The sequence below is a fragment of the Crocodylus siamensis genome, chromosome 3, assembly GCF_052110815.1.
Source record: "Crocodylus siamensis isolate JL-2025a chromosome 3, ASM5211081v1, whole genome shotgun sequence".
In the NCBI taxonomy this organism is placed as follows: Eukaryota; Metazoa; Chordata; order Crocodylia; family Crocodylidae; genus Crocodylus; species Crocodylus siamensis.
In genome coordinates this window covers 85371007-85392818 of record NC_143397.1, presented here as the reverse complement: position 1 = coordinate 85392818, position 21812 = coordinate 85371007, and the positions used below count along the sequence as shown (strand labels likewise).

Sequence of the window (21812 nt, the reverse complement as noted above, 5' to 3'; positions counted from 1 at the left end):
ATCCTCCAAATTCTTGCCTGATTTACATACATTTTATGGATCACAAGTGTCTTCAGCAGTTGCATGCTGCATAAGTCAGGATGTCAGGTATCTTTAAGTTAATATACTCTTATGTTAGAAATATCTGATGCAAAAATGTGAACCACTGTGTATTGGTTTTGTTTTAATATGAGGACTTCATTTTTGATGCAAACAATATTTATGTTAATTTTGTTTCCATGGTACCTCTTTCAGATGCAGTTTAAATATTTATGCAGATGACAGATGTGATGATTATGTGTAATAGGAGCATTGCTAGCAAATTTCCCAAATACTCCTTTATTCTACAGTAAAAAAAGATCAGATCTGAAATTACAATAGAAATTCTTATTGTATTGTAAAGAAAATTTCCCCTGTTGAGTTTGTGAGTGGCGTTACCAACGTGGAAGCCATGTCTTTACATTATCTTCTAAGTTGTTTAGATACTGTGGAACTAAGAGATTCTGAACATGGCAAATTAGATTACAGTAGCTTTGTTTAAGAATGGATTTTACGGTATTTCTAAAAGCAATGTCTTTCTTTATAGAGCAAGGCATGTCTTGAGAAAAAAGGGTGGTGGCAGTTCCATAGTTTGCATTGCTAGAAGCAGTTCTACATTCCTTCTATGTAGTGTGCTACTTATTTTCCAGTAGCATTAAGCTCATAATGGGAAGGAGTATTTGAGCAACATAGCAATTGTTTCTATCCCTTATAGAATTTAGTTTTTGTACAGCTTGGACCTTTTCCTGTCTGCCATTGAATACTAGAGTGGCTGTCTCTCTTTCAAGTGAACATGCTTGGTTGAGAACAATTCTTATCTTAAGAGAGAGTGTAGTACAACAAGGGTAATGCACACCATAAATAGAATAAAATAAAGCTTATTTTTTCTTCCCCAGATTTTCCCCGAAGTGCAAAGAAAGTTTCCATAGCAAAAACAATCATATCATGATAATGGAAAAATAATTCATACTGGCTTAAGAAAAGGCTAGCCATTTCTCACTTTCTTAACTCATAAACCTAGAAAGTTTTACAAAAAAGGGTTGTTGTCCTTCCCACTCATTGGCAAATGACTGTTAAATCATTCCCAATAATTTAAGTTCACTTCTGCAAAATATATCACTGTAGATTTAATAGTGTATGTATCACTGCAGGTTTACTAGTATGGCATGAGGTACTGCAAATGATAAAACTAGCCTACTAGAATCGAAATAAAGGCACAAACTATATTTTAAACAACACTTTCCCCACATTTTCTTACATTTGTTCCCTTCTCAAACTGAAAAATTAAGCAGTTCACTAATGCAAAATAATAAGATTCTGCTGTAGATGTGTGGAAGATGTAGGGTATAATCATGTACTACAATTCAGGCAGACTTTTAATTTCTCTCACTTATGAACATATGCATTGGTTACAGTACTGGTTACATGCACCAGTCCTGAATCTGTGGCTTGAGAGTGAGATAAGGAGAAGTTGTGCTATTTATATCAATGTGAGTTTTGCTGTATAAGGACAGTCAGAACTAAAAAGGGAACTCATGGGGAGATTTTAAAAGACATAAATATCAGATAGAAACCTAATTCTCATTGCTTTTCAATGGGTGGTAGGTACCTAACTCTCAGGGTTTGTGAATTTAAAATCTGCTTTATGTGTAAAAGTGGGAAGCAGAATGCTAGCTTGATCTCCCTAGAGAGTGAGATAGGTCAGATATAACATGGTAGGGAGGGTAAGTCTAGTATTCTCCTATGTGCTATTTAGTATCATTAATGCATAGCTAGAGAAAAACCGCTTTGCTTACCCTTCATTCACAGATGTTTGTTGCAAAACACATGAAGTGGGTGTTCTTTACTCAATACAAGATGCCTTGTGGTCTATTCAGTAAGCCACAAGCTATTACTTAAAGTCAATTTTTTTTTGCTTTGTATGTTTAGCTCCTGTTGTGTTTTCCTTATAGAGTTCCCCCTTGCCTTTCCAGCAGAATCACCTTTTCTATAGGCCTCCTACCTTCAGCAGCACTAATCCATTTGCCGATTCTCTTCAGTTCAACACTAACAAGGTTGGATGATCCCTGATGTTCTGTTTTTAATTAACCAAACCTTACTGATGTGTTTGACAACCATGTGTCTCCCTCTTTGTTTTTGTTGTGTTTGTTTGGGGTTTTTTACCAGTTTTGGGGAAGATATTGTGCTGATGCAGATGAAAATTCCTTGTATTAAGTAAAAATTTCTTGAACTAAGGCACGTCAGCTTTATTAATCATAACTATGGAGCCTGAGCTACTCAAAGCCACCTAGAGAGTGAGATGCTTTACTTTCAAATCCTTTGGGTAACTTTGCAAATCTCGTCTAAGATTATTTTAGCTCACAATTAATGGAAATATTTTGCTAACTGTTGTTTGTTTGATGGTCTTTCTCTTTGTTATTTTATGTGGCTAGGCTTTTCTTTCTTTATTTTTCCTTGTCAACATCCTTTTTTTTATAACAACAACACCCCCCCCTTCATTTTTTGGTATCACTAGCAGGATACTGATAGCCTAGGTGGCTAAAAATAGTTAGATTCTCCTTTTTAGTGATTAATTCTTAATTGAACTTATGCAAACATAGAAGAATATAGACTTGATTAAAGGTCAAATCCTGTCCTAATACACATCCATTCAACTCTGATTTCATGCAGTAACTTGTTCATTTGGAGAATGAATTTAGATGTATATGTGTGCTTCTTCAATTAATTCGTTAAGGCCTCACATCTCAAACCATATAAGGAATATGTATTGTATGTTATATATAACCTGTCCCTCTAGTTGTAAATGGGAGGTAAAGGGAATAGAAGTAAAATATGAATAATTGATTATATTTTCCAAATAAGCCTTTATATATTTTTTTTAAGTTACCCATAGCTATATGCAAAACTTAGGTTTTTGCAGTTTCTCAGCCTTTTGTTATTCCTGCTGTTTTTATGGAGAAAATTAATAAGAAACAGATTTGGAAAACTAATTGCAGATTTTCTGAAACAGGGTTTATGTTAGGCCAATTTTGGCCATTTTAAAATGAAACATGAATTTGCTGCAGGGAATAAAATATCCCTTTGACATGAAAGGAGTTGTTCGTGTCTAATGCTACATATTGTGAAAGTACTATAATATATGGACTGCTGTTTTCTATTACTGTAGGAGGTACCGAATCCAGTTAGGGTTACCTTCCGTTGTTCCCCAACTAACCCCTTTGCTCCCACACCATTTAAGGTTTGTCTCAGTACTAGTGGTTGTTGCACATTCTTTGTGTGCTGTCTTAGTGTTTACGTTTGAACATGGCATGTGATTATCTCAGATGTACTGCTTTTCCTTCCAAATATACCCACTACATAGAAAATGAGGCTGCTGTATGTTTTCTACCTTTTAGAATATGTTTGGATTTGACCAAGGTGATGCTGATGGCCAAAAGGATTTATGTTCTGTCAGGTGTTTGTATCTCAATATATCACGAATTAAAATGTTTTAGTCTTCTCTCCAGGGCCCAATTCAGAGAACAAAAGTTTTTTTGTCCATGAATGAGAGGTTCGAATTCTGTCCTTGGATATGCATGCCCAACTCCCACTAACTTCTAAAGACAGAACTTGACCCTGTGTGTTTTAATCATTGTTAACACTTTACTACTTCTACTCTTAGGTCCCTCAAGAGACGTGGGGCTTTCGTATTGATTTCATGTCAGCGTTCACTTAAACTTCAAACATATACACAGATATGTCCACGTGCTTGTAGGGAGTGACATGAAAACTTGTTGATCAAACATGGCTATTTCTGCTTTATTTTTGTCAATCCACTGAAATGTATTCATATATTAAATAAGGATACAGCAGGTTTTCCAGATTAAATCTAAGGGATTTTATTGTTTTATTGTGATTTCTTTCTGTGTACCACAACATTTTGCAGAGTTATCTTAAAGAACAGGAGTAAAAGGCTGCATTACTTTGATTTAGAAGATATAAATGTTTGTGTAGATTACAGGGCCTTCAGTGAACATGTAGAAAGTATTCAGAGACTTTACTGACGTTTTAGAATTACCCCACCTTCATATTGAGGGAATATTATGCTACTTATTTCTGTCAAAGTGTTTTCATTTGCAGTATGAAAGGGCACCATAAATGTTAGGCATTTTTTACTATCACTGAACTCTGATTCTGTAATTAAGGAAGTTTTTTTCCAATAACCATGTTACTGGTGTTCTACTGAAAATCCCAATAGCAAGCTGCAAACACCAGCTTCCCTCTCATTGCTACTATTTGTACAGTGTTCCTGAAAATTCTCCCATATTTTAGCATTAGTATGTCAGTTCTCACAAGTCTATGATCAAAACCTAAATGGAGACTGGGATGAGGGAAAGTACATCAGTAGGATGCTTTGTGCTTTGATTTTTCATATACATTTTCAGCATCACTTATGCAAACAAATTCATATGTGTAAAACTTGCTCAAAGATACAGGTACCAGGGAACAGAGCTGTGGCTTATGTAAGACCATGAACCATTTTCATTATTACACCAAACACCAAAGTATATCCTTTGGTGTACAATGCCTGGAATGTAAAGCCATGTAAACAGATGCCCTTCTAGGCTGTAATGATTTTAACTTCAAGCATACTCAGCCTTTTTCACACTTATTTATTAACTCCTTAGTTAAGCGTCTCAATAAAAGTTCCAGATGAGAGGTGGAAGACTCTGAAGAAGAGGAATCTAAAGGTTCATATAAGAAAGTATAATTCTTTTTATTTTTTATTTTTTATTTTGAGAGTATGCAGACAAAGAAAGTAGTTTGTTTCTCCTGAAGGATGAAAATTTTCACAGATTTTGGAAGGGTTAAATCAACGATTTTTGGTTTTCTTAGCATACTTACAGTGGAATACCGAGGTGATAAATTACCATAATTAATTTCTGTAAAGTTGTATTTCAATAGCGTCCTTAGTTAACATGCTCACGGTGATGAAAGTGAAAATCTTTGGCTTTCAGGAATAGCATCTGAGAGTTGTCCTCAACCTTTTCACTAGAATGAGATAGTTGAATCTGATGTAGTGAAGGAAAATGCTGGGAGATATCAGTACAGTACTTGCAAACTGCAGCATTCTGAAATGATTTTCAAAAGAAGTTCTATAGGTGCTAATGCTCAGACCCTGACTTACCAATTACTAAACTTGTGTGGAGTAATATGAGGTTCTTGCATATGACTGGATTTCTTGCCTAGTGTTAACCATTGATCATATGCTAAATAAACAGCAAATTCTACAAAGTAGATTGCACCAAAACATACACTCTATGATCATGTAATCTTTGGACAAACTGATTTTAACAAGTTTTTTCCCCTGTAGAATAAGGATTTGAAAATTTGACCATTCTTTTGTAGTGCTAATTTTTACGCACATACGTTTCATTTTTCTTTGTCAGTACAAATACATCAGGCAGGCGAGGGCCAAGAGGAGTTTTTCTTCTTCTTTGGTCAAATCTTTCTAATTTTTGCATTTAGTGGTAAGCTATGTAGGAAGCCTTTAAACAGGATCTTGGAAATGGAAATCTTACAAAAAAAATGGATTTCCTTACAGTAAAATGTTCTTAAAATTGTTCTTTCAATCAATATTTCAATTAAATATCCTCCCTTTGAAAGATTCCTTAGTACCATCCTAACTCCTTTCCTCCTTTATCTTTCTTCACAAGAAAATATATTTACTGAACTTTTTTTAAAGCATAAGAAAACAAGCTTGTGCAGATTTGATATTGAAAAATCATTTCAGCCTTCATTCACGTAAGGCTCACTCTACGATATGAAGCAATGCATAATACTTCACTGAATTGGGCTTTTAATGTCAGTTTTGTTTGTTAAAAATGCATTGAGCCTTACTATACCTTGCTTAGCGTTCTTTTACGTCTTTTATCTCCTACAGCTTTTCTGTGCTGTTTCTCATTTAGAATTCCTGTTGCTTGGTATTTAAATTTCAAAGTCATAGTCATTGCCATTTTGACATTTCCACATACTAGATTGGCCTGCACAAGAGGCTGCATATGCTTAGGCATGACATTTTTCTTGTTCTCCACAGGCATCCAGTCAGTCAGAATCAGAACCAGAAAAGACTTCATTTTGTAATTTGCCTTTGCCCCCTCCTTCAGCCTTTTCAGGAATGAGCTATGATATTGCACAGTTATCTTCCAGCCAACTCCCAGATGATGCAGATAAGGAGGATGAGTTTGGTTACAGTTGGAGTAAGTTTATCTTTTATGATAACATTTTGAAATGCTCAGGGTTGAAGTAGGAGGAGAACATGTGCTAAAGGGTATGTCTTCATTTTTATCTGCTGAGTAGTCTGGGTGTAAATTGTTATCAGCAGCTTTCAGTTTTGTTTGGACAAACACACGCACATTCTTGAAACACTAGATTGTTTGCTCTTTTTTTATGCGCTGCTTTTCAACATTGGTCCTGGTAAGTGCAGGTTCTGCCCGTCGCATAATGGAACAGTAGGAATTTCAGTACAGTGTACCTGACTCGTGGCAGTGGCATTGACAGTGCCTGCTTTCTGAATTCAGTCTCACCTGTAGTTAATGGAGGGGGATTATTGCTTTGCAAAATTAAAAAAAAAAAAAGTGGAAGAGATTTAATTTTTTGGTATGGGGAGAAACCAAGAGAGAAGTTTTGGAAACATTTTGACAACATTTTGACAGATAACATTGGTTTTAGCAGAAAAGGAGTAGGTTACACTCTTTGAATTACTTTAGTTATTTTGGGATGCTGCAGTTGCATGTATTAGATGCATAAGTTAATCAGCTGCTCAGCTTGTTAAAGTTTGTAATAGGAATTCAATTCCTACCACACTCAAGTTTTCTCCTGTTTACATTTAGGAAAGATAACACAACGTTATGGAAATCTGCCAGGAGACCTTCATATGATAGAGCTGGAAAAAGGAAAAGCTGGCTTGGGACTTAGTCTTGCTGGCAACAAAGACCGATCTAGGATGAGTGTCTTTGTAGTGGGAATTGATCCAAATGGAGCAGCTGGAAAAGATGGCAGGTTGCAGATTGCAGATGAGTTACTTGAAGTAAGTTTTTAGCAATTTATACTTAACTATAAATATGTTGATTGTTGCTACATCAAAGAGTTAGATTCTTAATGCACCATAAAGGTTTCAGTTAACCATCTAGCCTCATAATCCCGATAGTTTCGTAGTTTCTAGGGTCAGAAGGCACCTGAACAGATCAAGTCCAACCCCCTGTCCTAAGCAGGAACGAGTACTGGGATCATAATACCCCAGCCAGATATCTATCCAACCTCCTCTTGAAAACCCCCATGGTAGGGGAGAGCACCACCTTCCTTGGGAGCCCATTCCAGAGCCTGGCAGCCCAAACTGTAAAGTGATGCCTCCTGATATAAAGCCTGAACCTACACTCAATCAATTTGTGGCTGTTAGTCCTTGACCCATTCACCACCACCCATCTGACTGTGTAGGCATCAATGCCACAGTCGCCTAGTTTTTTATGAGCATGGGGTGAGAAACATTGTCAAAGGCCTTCTTGAAGTCCAGGTAGACTTCAATATTATTCCCCTGTAATCAGATTTTTCATTCTGGTATGCACCTAATGGTTGAGATTGGAATTTGTTTTTCATCCAGACCAGTACTGCATAACATTGCTATAAAATAGGGGAAAAAAGTTTTGGCATTATAGGGAAGAGAAAAATGTACTTTTAAACTCAGGAAAATAGCATGTCATCCAACTATAGTCTCACTGCTGCCCCACCAATCTCTGTGGACTGCTGTAGAACATTATATAATTACAATTTTGTCTACTAAAATATGCCATTGTATATACTGGAAAGTGTTGTTTTTTCTATTTTGCATTATATGCAGTGGGAATATAGGGCACATGCCTGACATCTGCTCCTGTGCATGCTAATTAGCATGTGTTGGAGCAGACTTAATTAATCACACATTTATTAGCACGACCCAGCAGCCTCAGTGTCATGTGTATTCAGCATCCCCACACTTCAAGAAGGTGGAGGTGGTGCTTTAACTAAAGCTCATCAAATGAGCTTTAGTTAAAGTGCCTCCGTATGTCAGTCAGTGTAGTGCACGTGTAGCCCCTACCGCCTTTTGAAGTGCAGGACACTGAATACACATGACACTGCTGGTGCTTTTAATTAAAGCCGCTCCCAAGAGTCACTGTAATTAAAGAGCTTCCCCCCGCCCCCACCCTGGAGCACATGTAAGGATGCCTTTAAGAAAGAGGAAGTCATGGGCTCTGATGATTTTATGGTAGGGTTTGTCCCATTTGCGGGGAGGTCGCTAGACTGACTCACTTCAATATAGGCCTCCACATTGTAACGGGCTTCCCTAAAGGCCTACCCTATGCCTGTTCTCCTACTTCAGTTCCCCTTATTGGCTGCCTCCACTCTCACCTGCTGTGCCTTCATGTCAAAAGTTAATAAATTTGAGAGGCTGCCTTCAGATGTCCAGAGTTTGGTTTTTGGTGCCTTGTCCCACCCTGCTTATCATTAGGCTTCCAGTCATCATACCATAACTGTAGCAGGTCTCTCTCTTGCTCTTTTGGCTCCCCTGGCCCAAGTATCAAGGGGACGGCAGGTATCTCTGGCCTCCATCACTCTCTCTCCCTATGCTGGATCTCTGGCCCCACCCTGCTGCACCCATACCTCGGCCTCAGCCTCGGCCTCCTTGGCTATAGCCCAGCTCACTCTCTTGGCCCCTTTACAGGGCTTAAAACCCAGCATACCCCAGGCACCCTGCTATGTTGCCTCCTCTTCCCTTACAGCCACCATCCAGTCTTGCAATGGAACACAAACCCCAAGCAACAGAAACAAACTATGTAAGTTATCTCACCATCTAACATACCTGAAAAGCACCTTCTTTTGTGAGGATCTGAGCCTTGGGCCCTGGACTCAGGCTTATACGGCTCTTTCTCCTCCTCCTCCCAATCCCTGGGCCTGGCTTGCTCTTAATAAAACCCAAGTCCTGCTAGTCCCTTATTCAGCAGCTCAGTGTTCTGCTGCCTACCCTTGGCGCTCATTGGTAGAGGCCCTGAGGAAACTCTCATCTTTCCTTCAAATTATCCTTAAAATGGGCTTCACCAATTCTTAGTTTGAGGGCTTACCACAGCTTTGTGCTTGCACCATCAAATGTCATTTATAAAAATGCATTGTCTGAGTAAATCATTGCGCTACCCTGAAAACACACTTACTTTCGTCACATTCAGAATTCCTTTGAGCTTCAGTGGAACTACTCAAGTCAAGTCACCCACAGGCATAAATGGTTTAAAGGTCAGGTCCTTGTACTGTAAGTGCCTTGACATGAAGACTGTTGTAAAGTGGTTAACAATGTTGAGATACAGTGAATAATATTAATTTTCTTGCTTGATATGGATGGTTTATTTCTTGTTGGCAGGTTTATACACGAGTTTTGTTTTATTCCACCACTAGTGAATCAAGCTATAATCAATGAGGAATGAAAAAAGATGTGCCTCCTAGGCAGTGTAACATAGTAAAGGACATCTTTAGTACATGAACGTCTGAAATCACACTAACAGTTAGGGAAGAGCACCCGATAGGCGGTTAAAGTCAGGCCATAATACATTAGAGACTAAAATTTTAAAATGGTAAAGTCAGGCACGGGGATTTTGCATAATTAAGCTAAAATGTAAAAAAATTAAAATTCTCAAACTTATTTGCCATTCCCACTCACATAGATAAATGGACAAATTCTCTATGGGAGAACTCATCAGAATGCCTCATCTATAATCAAATGTGCACCATCAACAGTAAAAATCATATTTATCAGGTAAACACTGTTTAAAGTTTCTTAGAAATGTTTTTTTCAGTTTTGGTACAAGCAAATTTTTATTTTTTTAATTTTTATTAAACCTTTCTCATGTGAAAATTTTACCTTTGTTTTTTGTGTGTGTGCTGCTATGACAGTAACTGTCTTTGAACACCACATGTATTACACGCTTTCGCTTTTTATAGCTGTGTTGTGATTTCCAACAACATAAAAATAAACATCAAATAAATGAAGGCATATTATTAACCTTTTAGTAGGAAAGTTGGTGATGCTGTAACATACGCTTTAATTTAATATATGACAGAACTGAAGATGCAGTGAATCAAATGGCTGTTTGCCCTGGGAAATCAATAGAATCTTCACCTTCCACTTCAGGGGCTCTTCAGAGTCAAGAGGTAAAAACAAATATCTGGTTAATTTATTTCATTAAGATGATGACAGTTTTCTGTATAGAAAAATACCCTATTATTTGTTATGCTTTAAAGATAGAAAATGTCCACAAGGGAAACTGAATGGGATTTGAGCACAGCTGTGAAACATCTTATGTTCCTGATTATGAGAAGTTACACCAGTATAAAGTGGTCTGTGTGGAAAATCAGGCCCTCTGTTGAAGAATAGGCTTCTTTAATGTTTTAAGGATGAAGTAAATGCTTTATAAAATACTTTTTTACATTGCTATACTCTCTCTTCCAGAAAGAATCAAACCCTACAAATCTGGTTACAGCAGTAGATTTGAGTTCGTATAAAAATGTTCAGCATGTCGAACTTCCCAAGGTAATTTAAAGTTTTCACAAAACTGAAAGTGTGCAGGTTGATGTGCACCTTAATCTCACCAAGTGTCACTTATGAGGCTGTTTTCCTTTGTGGGCAGAGAAACTATTTTCCTTTCCTTGGAGGTAGGGATATGAACTTCAAGCATTCTCCTCCTGTTTGCAGGTAGGACCAAAACCACCCCAGGATCAGCAAAACTCCAGTCTCTCAGCTAGGCATTTCTCCTATTTAGGCAGGTTGCATGTGCTTCAGAAAGAATACACTCCTTGCCCAAGGTGCAGAATTTCAGTAAACAGTTGTTAGGGCTTGGCTCAGAGGTTACTGGGACTTTAAGAAAAGGCAGGTGAGGGAATTAGGGGACAGGTGTAGGACTTGCTGTACATGGTATGACCTCATGGGTACAGGCTCAGTGAGGGCTATGCTATCTCTTTCCTTCAGTGCTACAAATGACTCTGTTCTTGAAATTGGTTAATTCTTGTCTGTGATGAAATCATTGACTAAATTGTTCCAAATAAATTAATTGGCATACTGTAAGTATCAAGTCCTGGGAAGCAACATATATACTGTTAACAAAAAAATCATACATATGAATTAAAATGGCTATGATCATGAACATGGCAAAGGAGGGAAAGAAAAATGTCTCCTATTTTGTAATAACACATGGAAGAAGGCTGTATGCGGGAGATTAAAGAGCTGAGATTTTAAGGTTAGTCAGATGCATCACTGGCAACTGGCCTTCTCTTTCTAACTGGGAGTAGATACCACAAGTAACCGTGTCCACATGATTTACTTACATATTTCTGGGTAAAATAGTCAGGAAAAATTCATGCCACCACAAATCTTTAGTAATTTCATCAGGGAGGGGATATATTTTTCTCTATCCCCTACATTTCCCATTCCCTATTTTTTCTATAGTATACAATAGTATTTTTTAACTTTTAAGTTAGAAGTACTTCACAGCTATTTAGGTTCCCTAGCATGTTTAAGGATTGGAGGAGGTGGATCATTTGCAAATGAATTTTTATAGTTTTAGATGTATAAGGAAAGCCCAAACTTCCATGCTATTTACAAACATCACCATAGTCTCATAAATACATGTACTTACACTTTGCTAAATGCAGCATCTAATGGATGATAGTTATTATTTCCCATAGGATCAGGGGGGAATTGGTATTGCCATCAGTGAAGAAGACACAATTAATGGAGTAGTTATTAAGAGCTTAACTGACCATGGGACAGCAGCAAAGGTGAGTGAATTAAATGCAAATCAATTCAGGAAAAAGAATGGAAAATATTTCCATACTGATATTTTCTGTTAATTTTATTTCCAGGATGGACGGATTAAAGTTGGGGATCAGATACTGGCAGTGGATGATGAAGCAGTTATGGGCTATCCCATAGAAAAGGTGATTTAGGAACATAGGGAGTTCTGTGACCTTCTGAGGCAAATCCCTACCGGCATTCATCTCCGTTTCTGTCCTTGTGGAGGAGATCCAGTATGGTTGTATTGGTTGTGCTCTGGAAAGTAGAGATTAGGCTAGGGCTCCTAGCATATGTTATTCCATCAAGCAACATAGTTTCATAGTAGGCAGGGTCGGAAGGGACCTGACCAGATCATCAAGTCCAGCCCCCTGCAGGAACAGGAACAGATGCTGGGGTCACACGACCTCAGCTGAGTGATTATCTAGCCTCCTTCTGAAGACCCTCAGGGTAGGGTCGAGCACCACTTCCCTTAGAAGTTGGTTCCATATCCTAGCCACCCTTACTGTGAAGTAGTGCCTCCTGATGTCTAGCCTGAATTTACTCTCAGTCAACTTATGCCCGTTATTCCTTGTTACTTCCGGTAGTGCTCTGGGGAGCAGGGACTGTTCCATCAAGCAACAGATATTGTTGCTTGATGGAAACTGTCATGTAATGACACCTGGTTCACATTCATAGGCAAATTATCCAGAGGGGAAAAAACTGTTTGGGGAACTTGCTTTGCCAGCACTTGCCAGCAAGGAGAGCTGGACAGTTGCTGGCAACATAGACGATGCATAACGGGGGCACTTGTCCCCCCGTGACAGCGAGCACTCCAGCTGGTAGGGGGGCATAGAGAGTGCTCCCCATTAAACCTCCCCTCCCCAGTTGCTGGCTGGCCTACTGGGGGATACCCTGCCCCCTGTTTGTGCCCTGCTGGTGCCTTCCCAGACTTGGAGGAGACCTGGGCCTATCAGTCTCCCTCCGACACATTCAGCTGCTAATAAGACATGAGCTCTGAGCTCCCCCTGGGTGAAGGAGTTGCACCCTTGACCCTTGCACACGGCAGAGGAAATCCACATGAAGAGCAGGGTATGCAAGGAACAACAGGGCTCAAACTTTTGGAACATCTTTTGATGTACTTTTATGGATGTGCTTTCTTTTGCCTTTACTAGCAGCTTTCCAAGCAAATTCCCTTCCTTTCTCTTAGATTATTATTGTGTGTAAGTAAAGCATAACAGGTTGATTGTCTATTTACATTCTGCATCTCACAGGAAAAAGATGCTAATGGCTCTTTAAAGAAGCAGCTTTGTCCACTGGTTGGGGAATGGGTAGAGGGGCCGTGAGTTTCCTGCTGAGGCACCCTGGAGCAGCAAAATTCAGCATAGAGTTCCTTGCAGGAGGGGGTAGAGGAAAAAGAGAAAACAGTCCACCCTAGTATGCTGGAGGACCTGGCCAAACACTGTCATCCTATCTGTAACATGTCACGTGTTCAAATACAAGTAGAATACAAACAAGCTGCAAAGATATTTTGCAAGTAACATCTTTGTGACTGGATGAGCATTTTTGTGGTTTGTTATTAGGTAATAAATGTGGAGTGGATATGTGGCATGTTACAATTTATTGATCTTCATTTCAAATGTAACTTGTGCCAGAGGCCTAAAAACCAGCATCTCTTATTGCTTGTCTATACAGAGGAGCTACTGCAGAACAAGTTAGCATGAATTTAAAGTGCAACACTGACTCCCTTTTTGGGTAGTCTTATTCTATACTAAAAATCATTTTCTGTACTTAAATTAATATATTTCCAATGTATACTGAAAAAGACACTTCTGGTATGGAATGAAAGCTGGAGTGGAACAGTTATTCCAGCCTGTTTTCCTTAGGTGATAAACACGTAGAACTGGAGCCACTTATATTAATTGTAGTGTGTATTACATTGCTATTTTACACTAGCAAGGCACTCCCAGCTGGGAAGCATAATTTATGACAACAAATTATTAAACTGTGATAAAACCCTGAGAAATTACTGTATACATAGCAGTATATGATTTCAAGTTTGCTATCTCCATAGCTTTTAGGTAAAATTTACTCGGTTCATAACTAAAAAAGATTTTTTGTGCTAACTTTGAGCTCTGCAAACACAATCTGAGCTCAGTAGGGAATCAAGCTGTGCCCTGTCTGGCTTATGCTGCATTACCAGTGTTAGAGTTTAGAACTGGGTAAACAGATTCTGCTTGATAAAATATAATCAGAATAGAATCTATTTAATTCTGTTAGCTCAGCAGTGATAACAGCGAACGATGTAGTAAAATTCAGAGTTTGCTGAAAAAGCAGATGTGTTTTAGAGCAAGGAACAGATCTGCTACTTAACATATCAGTCTGATGTAGGCACTGTTCTAATAATTGCACTTCAAAGCCATGAGCCTGAGAGAAGCTCAGTGTGAGGTACTGCCCATTCTCAATGAGGTCAAAGGGATTAGAAAGCTGCTTAATCCCTTATAAGGATCAGATAGTGTGTTTTGTTCCATTTTTGCTTACTTTCCCAGCATCTTCTTCCCTCATTCTTTAATTCATTTGCTATTTTTCTTATATTTTCTTCTCAAGACATGAATTACCTTGAAGTATTTGGCTGGTATGATCCCATTCTTCCATTATTCAGTAAGAGCTCTGGCATTGTCTCTCTGTAAACAGTATTGATTGATACTAGTTCTCTGTTTTTCACTCATTACTATATAGTGTTGCAACTAGGAAAGCTAACAAAAATTGTGCATCACAATTTGAAAGTTGGTATAAACTGGCATAGTTTCATTTAAGTAATTTAAAACTGATTGACATGAGTTGAGGTCTGGCCCATAGAAATTTGCCATATTTACACACAATGATCAAAATATCAATCTTCCCCCTTGTTCTCATTTCCCACATTGCCATGCACTGGATTTTTTGCTCCAGTTCATGGAACAATTCCAATGACATTCCTAATAATGTCCTAATTATCTATTTGTCATAATTAGAGAGTTGTGTTGTCTGTTCTCTTTGTTACTAAGTTCATCAGTCTGTTGAAGACATCAAAGACTACAGTGAAGCTTACGGTCAACTCGCCTGACCATGATAGGCAAATAGCACCACCACCACTTCCCAGTGCTACCACAGGTGAGCCGAAGAGCCTTCAGCAACCAGTGATGGTTCTACCATCTGGGTCACTGGAATCAGAGACAGTTAAAAGTAAGAACCCTCCTGTTCTGCCCTGTCTCACATGAATGAAGTGATAAAAAATGAAAAGCAATATTATGAACATCTGCAAAGACCTGCCCCAGATATTTGCATCTGTGTTCTAGGACCAGTCACAATTGTTATCGTCATACATTTCTGAGCGCAGGACTTGCTACCCTCTAGTACCTTAGGTATGGAAACCAGTGTAAAGGCTTTGTTACACGTTACACTGTGAGCTGCATAAATGTTAACTGGTGTTAGTGCTAGCTCAAGTTGGGAGTAGTCACACATTTAGGCCAGCAGGGGCCTGGAGGACTGAAAGGTAAGAATCTCCCTCCTGCCCCATTCCTCGCCCCCCCCCCCTTTGCTTACTTGTGGCTGCCTGCATTGATTGTCTCAGAGGAGTAGGCAGGGAAGGGTTAACCTGCTTGCCTGGCTACTATACTGTTGCTGCCAAGCTATATTGTGGGGGTGGGCAATATAGACTGAGGTACCTATCTAGCTGTAAGCTTTGACCTAAAAACTTTTTTAAGGTTGCCCAGAGCACCAGAGCTCCAGATTAGCTTAAAACTAAAATCCTGGCCTTTCCTCTAGTCAGCAAGCAACACTGCCTCTCCAGCATTCAGATAGATATATAGGTAATATTTAAAATATACAAAAGTTATTAAAACATAAACAGCAAGAACATCTATGTGCTAGACCTAGGTGTGAGAGAGGTACAAAGCTGTATAAAGGAGGGTATATGTTATACATTCACAGTCTTCCATGATAATATTCATTCTTGTTATCTGTGATCTTAATCACTCAGCTATTCAGTTGGTATATGCCCTTATTAATGTGAATACAATTCCCATTCATTTAATTCAGTTTGTTTCAGTGGGGTGCATGTGGTATGCAACTGCTGGACAGCAGACTGTGGTCTAGACACTGAATAAATAATTCAGTTTGTATTGTACCTGCCTTTGGAAACAAGCTCAGTATATATAGGTTTGTGGCAGTTATGAAGGCTAAGCAAAGATATGGGGCAGTGATTTTATCCATTGTACAGCACACCCTTTTTGGAGAAAGAGCTGGGTGAGGAACTGTAGAATCACATTGGTAATGTTTCAGATTAGGTTACATTTTGGACCCATTTGCAGATATTCCTGTAAGACTGTCACTGATGTCTCACAATTTTATATAAAGGGTGTTTTTCAGTTACTTGTAACCACTCATTATAGCTAATATGTTTCATTTTAACTTTTATTTAGATACAAGCAGGTCTTCCACTCCAGCCACATTAGCGTCTGACCCAGCTACGTGTCCAATCATCCCAGGATGTGAAACAACCATTGATATCTCCAAAGGACGCACCGGTCTTGGGCTGAGCATTGTAGGGGGAGCAGACACCTTATTGGTTAGTAAATTAACACTGCTTCAAAATGAGACCATGGTACTAAGTTAAAGTCCTTATGAGAGAGAGAGCTTTTTTTCTCTACAGGTAAATGTGGGCTTTTTTGGGCAAGTGACTGGAAGCAATAAATAAATTTATAGAACTGATTTCAGCTTAAGAACATAAGGAATGCTATACTGAGTCAGACCACGGGTCCATGTGATCTGGTAGCCTGTCTCTCAAAGGCAGTCCTCGTCTATGCCCCATCAAGTCCCAGGAACTCCTCCTAGTAAACTTCCTCCTGGTCTGGCCAAACTCACTGTCTCTTAGAGCAGGAAGGAGGCTTTGGCTAGGAGAAACCCAGCAACTGTGGGGCCATCTTCTAACCACTCCTCTGCTTGTGTCTCTTGGCAGTTTCACTAGGCAGTGTCCATGGGCTCCTTGGACTCATTTGAGGGGCAGTGGGCATTGGCCAGCATGCTTTGCTCCATGTCCACCTCTTGAAACACTTGTTATAAACCTGTGACCTACATTCCCATCCCTGTTTTTTCTCTTGTCCCAGGTAATCAGCTGTTACGCCTCTCCTGGCCTCCCTGATTCAGGGAGCCTTATAGTTAATTCTCTTAGTGAGTCTAGGTCTGCTGTTTCCCTCTGCATAACGAATAGGTTAGTCTCTTGCACAATGGCATAGAGTGAATGCTAAAGGAAAGGTCTTGACTAAGGGTGTTTGTGCCCGAAAGCTTACAAAGAAGGTTTTTTTCCAACAATTTGAGTTGGTCTAATAAAATATATCAGATTTACCCAAAGAACCTTGTCTGCCTATGTCCTAAGATCAACATGGCTACAACCTATGCCCCTGCTAAAGAAAAGAATATTTATGCAGAACCTGGATAGACTGATCCATTTCCTGTCCCTCTCCCCGTACAGCTTCCAGCATTCAAAGTGCAAGAAGTCCCAATTTTGAGGTGATACCCCTAAATGTCATGTTCAATAACCACTGATGGACCTTTCCTCCATTAGTTTGTTCAGTCCCCTTTTAAAATGGGTTTGGTTGTTGTTAATGTAGAAGAAAATGTAACATCCTTAAAGGTCTTTTGCTTTTAGCATTAGGAACTTGGGTTCTCTTTCAGACTGCTGATTTTTTGTTTTGTTTTGTTTTTATTGTTTGGCTACTGCCTTCTCTTTTCACAGCAACATGTTTTCAACAGTTGATTCTCTAAAGCTAAAGTTAGGGCCAGCTGCAGTGTGTATTAAAGGTGTTCCTTCAATATGCAGTGTATTTTTATTAATCCACAGGGAGCAATCATTATTCATGAGGTGTATGAAGAAGGAGCAGCATCCAAAGATGGAAGGCTCTGGGCTGGGGATCAGATTTTAGAGGTTTGGTCTTACGTATATTACTTTAAATTACCATGAAAAAATATCTTTTAACCTTTTCTTTCAAGTTATGAATGTGCTCGTTTAACATCCGACAGTCAACCTGTGGTTATATTGCAGGTGAATGGGATTGATCTCAGGAGTGCCACACATGATGAAGCAATAAATGTTCTCAGACAGACGCCCCAAAAAGTCCGTCTCACTGTGTACAGAGATGAAGCCCAGTACAAGGAAGAAGATATGTATGATGTTCTCAATATAGAGCTGCAAAAGAAGCCAGGCAAAGGCCTTGGACTGAGTATCGTTGGGAAAAGGTATTAATTTTCTGGGAGACTTTTAGTCTGAAGGACACTGGTGGAAAGGTCTGCCACAGATGTGCTGAGCTTGTGTAAATCTCTATTTGACCACAATTTAAAATAATTTGAAAAATCTATCATTGCTTTTAGATAATTCGTATGGATCAAAACCAGTGGATGATTCGTGTCTTGATTGAGGACATAAATGGTCTTTTTCAGATCATTATTACATGACCCTGTTTTGTCAGTGCCGGCCAGTTCTTTTTTTGCAGTAGTAAACAAGACAAGGCAAATAGCTTTTCAATTTATTTGGTCCCAACTCAGTAGCTTATGGAGTAAGGTACAATGGGATCTAGCTCAATATTACTTCATAAACATTACAGGAAACAGCATTTTAAGCAAAAGTTTCAAAAGCTTGGATGGTAAATTACTTCAGGTGTATATTAGTATAATACATAATATCTTATGTTCTTGCAGAAATGATACTGGGGTGTTTGTGTCAGACATTGTCAAAGGAGGAATAGCAGATGCAGATGGGAGACTGATGCAAGGAGATCAGATATTAATGGTGAATGGAGAAGACGTTCGAAATGCTAACCAGGAGGCTGTTGCTGCTTTGTTAAAGGTAACATCAAAGTAGACTAAACCAGTGTTTGGCAGTCAATTCAAACTTCCCTCAGATTTTAGGATGGATCCAGAGTTCTTGTTGAGACCATCATAGAGATGATACTATAGAATAATTTGGGATAGACATCCAGCTTTTTTCCTAAGTTTGCTGGTGTTCAGCATTGGATGTTTTAGGCAGTTGTTGAGATGAAAGGAGCCGTGGTGCTGCCATGTCATTTTATGTCTTTTAAAACCAGATTATCGTCTAACATGGCCATCATCTATGTAACATCAGCTAAAAAACCTCTTAACCAGTAATTTTTTCACTGAGTCCATAAGTTCTGTTCAAGCTATAGCATATATACACATCAGAAAGATATCCAGGTTCAGTCTAAATGACATGTGTGTGACGGGCTAGCTGGCAGTGACCTATCCCAGCGGTTTTGAAAGGGCAAAAGATGATTGGAGGACTTGGGATTCCCTTTCCGCACCAATCAGGCCCCGGAGACTCACCCCCCCCACCCCCACCCCCTTGTCTCCGATTGGTCCCTTGGGTCACCTGGAGGGGCATAAAAGGGGCAGCGTGGGCTGACTCAAGGAAGAGACCAGCGAGGGACCACAAGGAAGGGGCTTCACAGAGCTGGCAAGAGCTGAACCAGCGGGGCAGGAGCAGTGCCCCGGAAGAACCTGAAAGAGCAGGACCTGCAGGCAGCAGTTGGACCCTCAGCAGTGTGGCTGGCAGGGGAGGCTCCCCACTGGGCTCCAGGATCCCCTACGAGAGGCTGCAGCCAGCAGGAGAGGCTCTCCCCGCTCCAGGAAGAATCTGAGCAGCAACCTGAGAGGTTCCCAGCTCTGCTTCCAGCTCCTCCAATCAGAGGCCGGGACTCCAGGAAGGTCAAGACCCCTAGCAGGCTGGAGCAGTGCCAACATTGGTGGCTGTATGGCAGCATTCCTGCCTACCATATGGGAGCTCTGGGTTCAAGTCCCAGCTGGGGTGACTTGGGGTGAGTGAGATAACTTGCAGTGGAAAGGGGTCATTGTGTTTTCCCCCCTTTCTCCCCCTCCAGGTACCCTATATTTCTTTGTCATTTGACATTTTGCATTTTGTGCCTTTTTATATTTCACCAACCAGTATAGTTTGTTCTGCTGTTTGTGTTTTATTTTTTGTTAACCCTGTTTTTTGTTGAATCCTGCCCCCTTGGGGCATTGTAGAGTCCACTATACCCTCTGATTTATGCCTGTTATGTTCCCAGTATTAAAGGGTATATGGTTAAATCCCCATTGGTGGTCTGGCTCTGCTCTGTAGGGGGAAGAGAGTCCCTACACCTCCCAAAGTGCCTGTGCACCTGCTTTGTTCTCTTAAATTGGAGAGGGGGTACCTCTTGGAGTACCGCCCAGGTAACGTGTGTTATAAATTACTTGGTTTTTAGTGTTCCTTAGGTACTGTGAGACTAGAAGTTGGAAGAATAAAAGCTGGTCCATTCCATTCAGAGAGGAGAACATCCCAGAGCAGCCAGGTCAGTTATTATGAAACCATTTAGATTGGAAAGAGCAAATGTAGTTAATCAGTGAAGGCAAACAGAAGAAATGGACTTTACGCTGAAAGTGTTTTTCCACTTAACATCCAAGTTGAAGAAAAGCAAAATCTTTTATGTACAGAAGTTTCACAGCCTTTTGGTGGTCATGTTTCACTGGCTAAAGGCATGGTCCAGCCAAAAAGTTGCTCCGGGAGTGGCTTTGTTGTGTCGCCTGATTGTGATTTTAGGGCTTCATCCTGGGAAGTAAAGCTTAATCTCCCAATGAAACCAGTGGCATGGAATATTCCCCATGAAATACTTTGTTCAGCACTCTCCTGCACTGCCCTGATATACACATAGGGACCCTGGCCAAATAATACCTTCAGCAACAAAGCACAAATCTTTGGAAAGGGTGAGAAACAAGAGGATTTTGTATGGTTAACAGAGCTGTGCAGAAAAGAGGAATCTGTGCCTTTATCAGGCCTTTCTGGTCAGCTCCACTGATTAATTTTAATGAAGTATTTGACCTTTATCCATTTCCACATCTAAAGGTAATCTTGGTGTACTTGCAGTGTGAATGATACTGCTGTGGTTATGTGTCTCTCTTAATGTTTCCATTATTAACCATATCACACACTTTTTGAAGACTCCAGAGATCAATCTGGGCTAAACTGAAAATTAATCAGCCTAAAAACTAGCATACAGACCATCCAGGTCTCATAGAAACTATCTAAAATTTTACATATCTGATTGCTTTGGACTGAGAGAAGATACCTGGATGTTTTAAGTTCAGGATATCAAAAAAATAAGGCCCCTTGGCTGGATTTGCCTCACAGAGACCTATCATCCAGCCTACAGAGAGTATGTGCTGGCTGCAGTGCACAGAGCCCATCTGATACGCAGCATGGAACCAGTCTGGGGCATGCGCTGCATGCAGCACCCATGCCACACTGGCCCTGTGCTCTGAATCCAGGGCCCGTTAGAATCAGGCTCATAGGCTGCTTATGCCAAATCCTGCATATGCAAGGCTAGTCTTGTGCAGGCCCCACATGGCAGCATACAATCTGGACCAGCCCCATGTGCTGTGTGCCCCATACTGCATGTGGTACCCTCAGACCAGCCCCACATCCATCGAGTTTGACACCCCTATTGAAGTCATATAGCAGTGAGAAGACCAAGCAAAAAATGTAGTATCCAGAAGCCTTTAAAACACCTGGGTATTAAGAATTTGGCTGTCACTGAAAATGTAGGTTCTCAACTTTAACCCATGGTATTAACCCAATAAAAACACATAATTTACTTGAAGAGACTATGACTTTTACCAAGCAAGTCAGCCAAGACGGTACCACTACTGTCTAATAATGAAAAATATAACACAGTATGAGCTGTGCTACCTTTTAACATATATGCATACACTGCTTCCACAGATACCAGTAAAATCCAGATTGCATTTGTATGCACAAAGCTAAAAGATGCATCTGGCCTCAAAGCTTTACTTTTGTAGAGTCTAAATTAACAAGAGATCATAGGTGGGAACCAGTGTTTTCAGTTGAAAGGGAAACTGAGTAGAGATTCAAATAATAAAA

At 39.8% G+C, this 21812-nt stretch overlaps 1 protein-coding gene across 25 annotated transcripts in view; it reads left to right on the top strand.

Moving 5' to 3' along the window:
- Positions 1-21812, top strand: part of MPDZ (multiple PDZ domain crumbs cell polarity complex component) — a 139807-nt gene that overhangs the window by 105853 nt on the left and 12142 nt on the right. For 11 of the 25 annotated variants that reach the window (XM_090038695.1, XM_090038692.1, XM_090038688.1 and 8 more), the window contains 15 exons: positions 1971-2072; positions 6095-6257; positions 6891-7087; positions 8814-8867; positions 9744-9835; positions 10140-10230; positions 10529-10609; positions 11761-11853; positions 11938-12012; positions 14893-15070; positions 16309-16454; positions 17727-17810; positions 17928-18121; positions 18581-18728; positions 20140-20226. In XM_090038695.1, the coding sequence (XP_089894821.1) occupies positions 1971-2072; positions 6095-6257; positions 6891-7087; positions 8814-8867; positions 9744-9835; positions 10140-10230; positions 10529-10609; positions 11761-11853; positions 11938-12012; positions 14893-15070; positions 16309-16454; positions 17727-17810; positions 17928-18121; positions 18581-18728; positions 20140-20226 (1785 nt within the window). Of the gene's footprint in view, positions 1-1970; positions 2073-3184; positions 3257-6094; positions 6258-6890; positions 7088-8813; positions 8868-9743; positions 9836-10139; positions 10231-10528; positions 10610-11760; positions 11854-11937; positions 12013-14892; positions 15071-16308; positions 16455-17726; positions 17811-17927; positions 18122-18580; positions 18729-20139; positions 20227-21812 lie in introns of all 25 variants that reach the window. The other 14 variants (XM_090038693.1, XM_090038700.1, XM_090038697.1 and 11 more) reach the window with 7 other exon arrangements.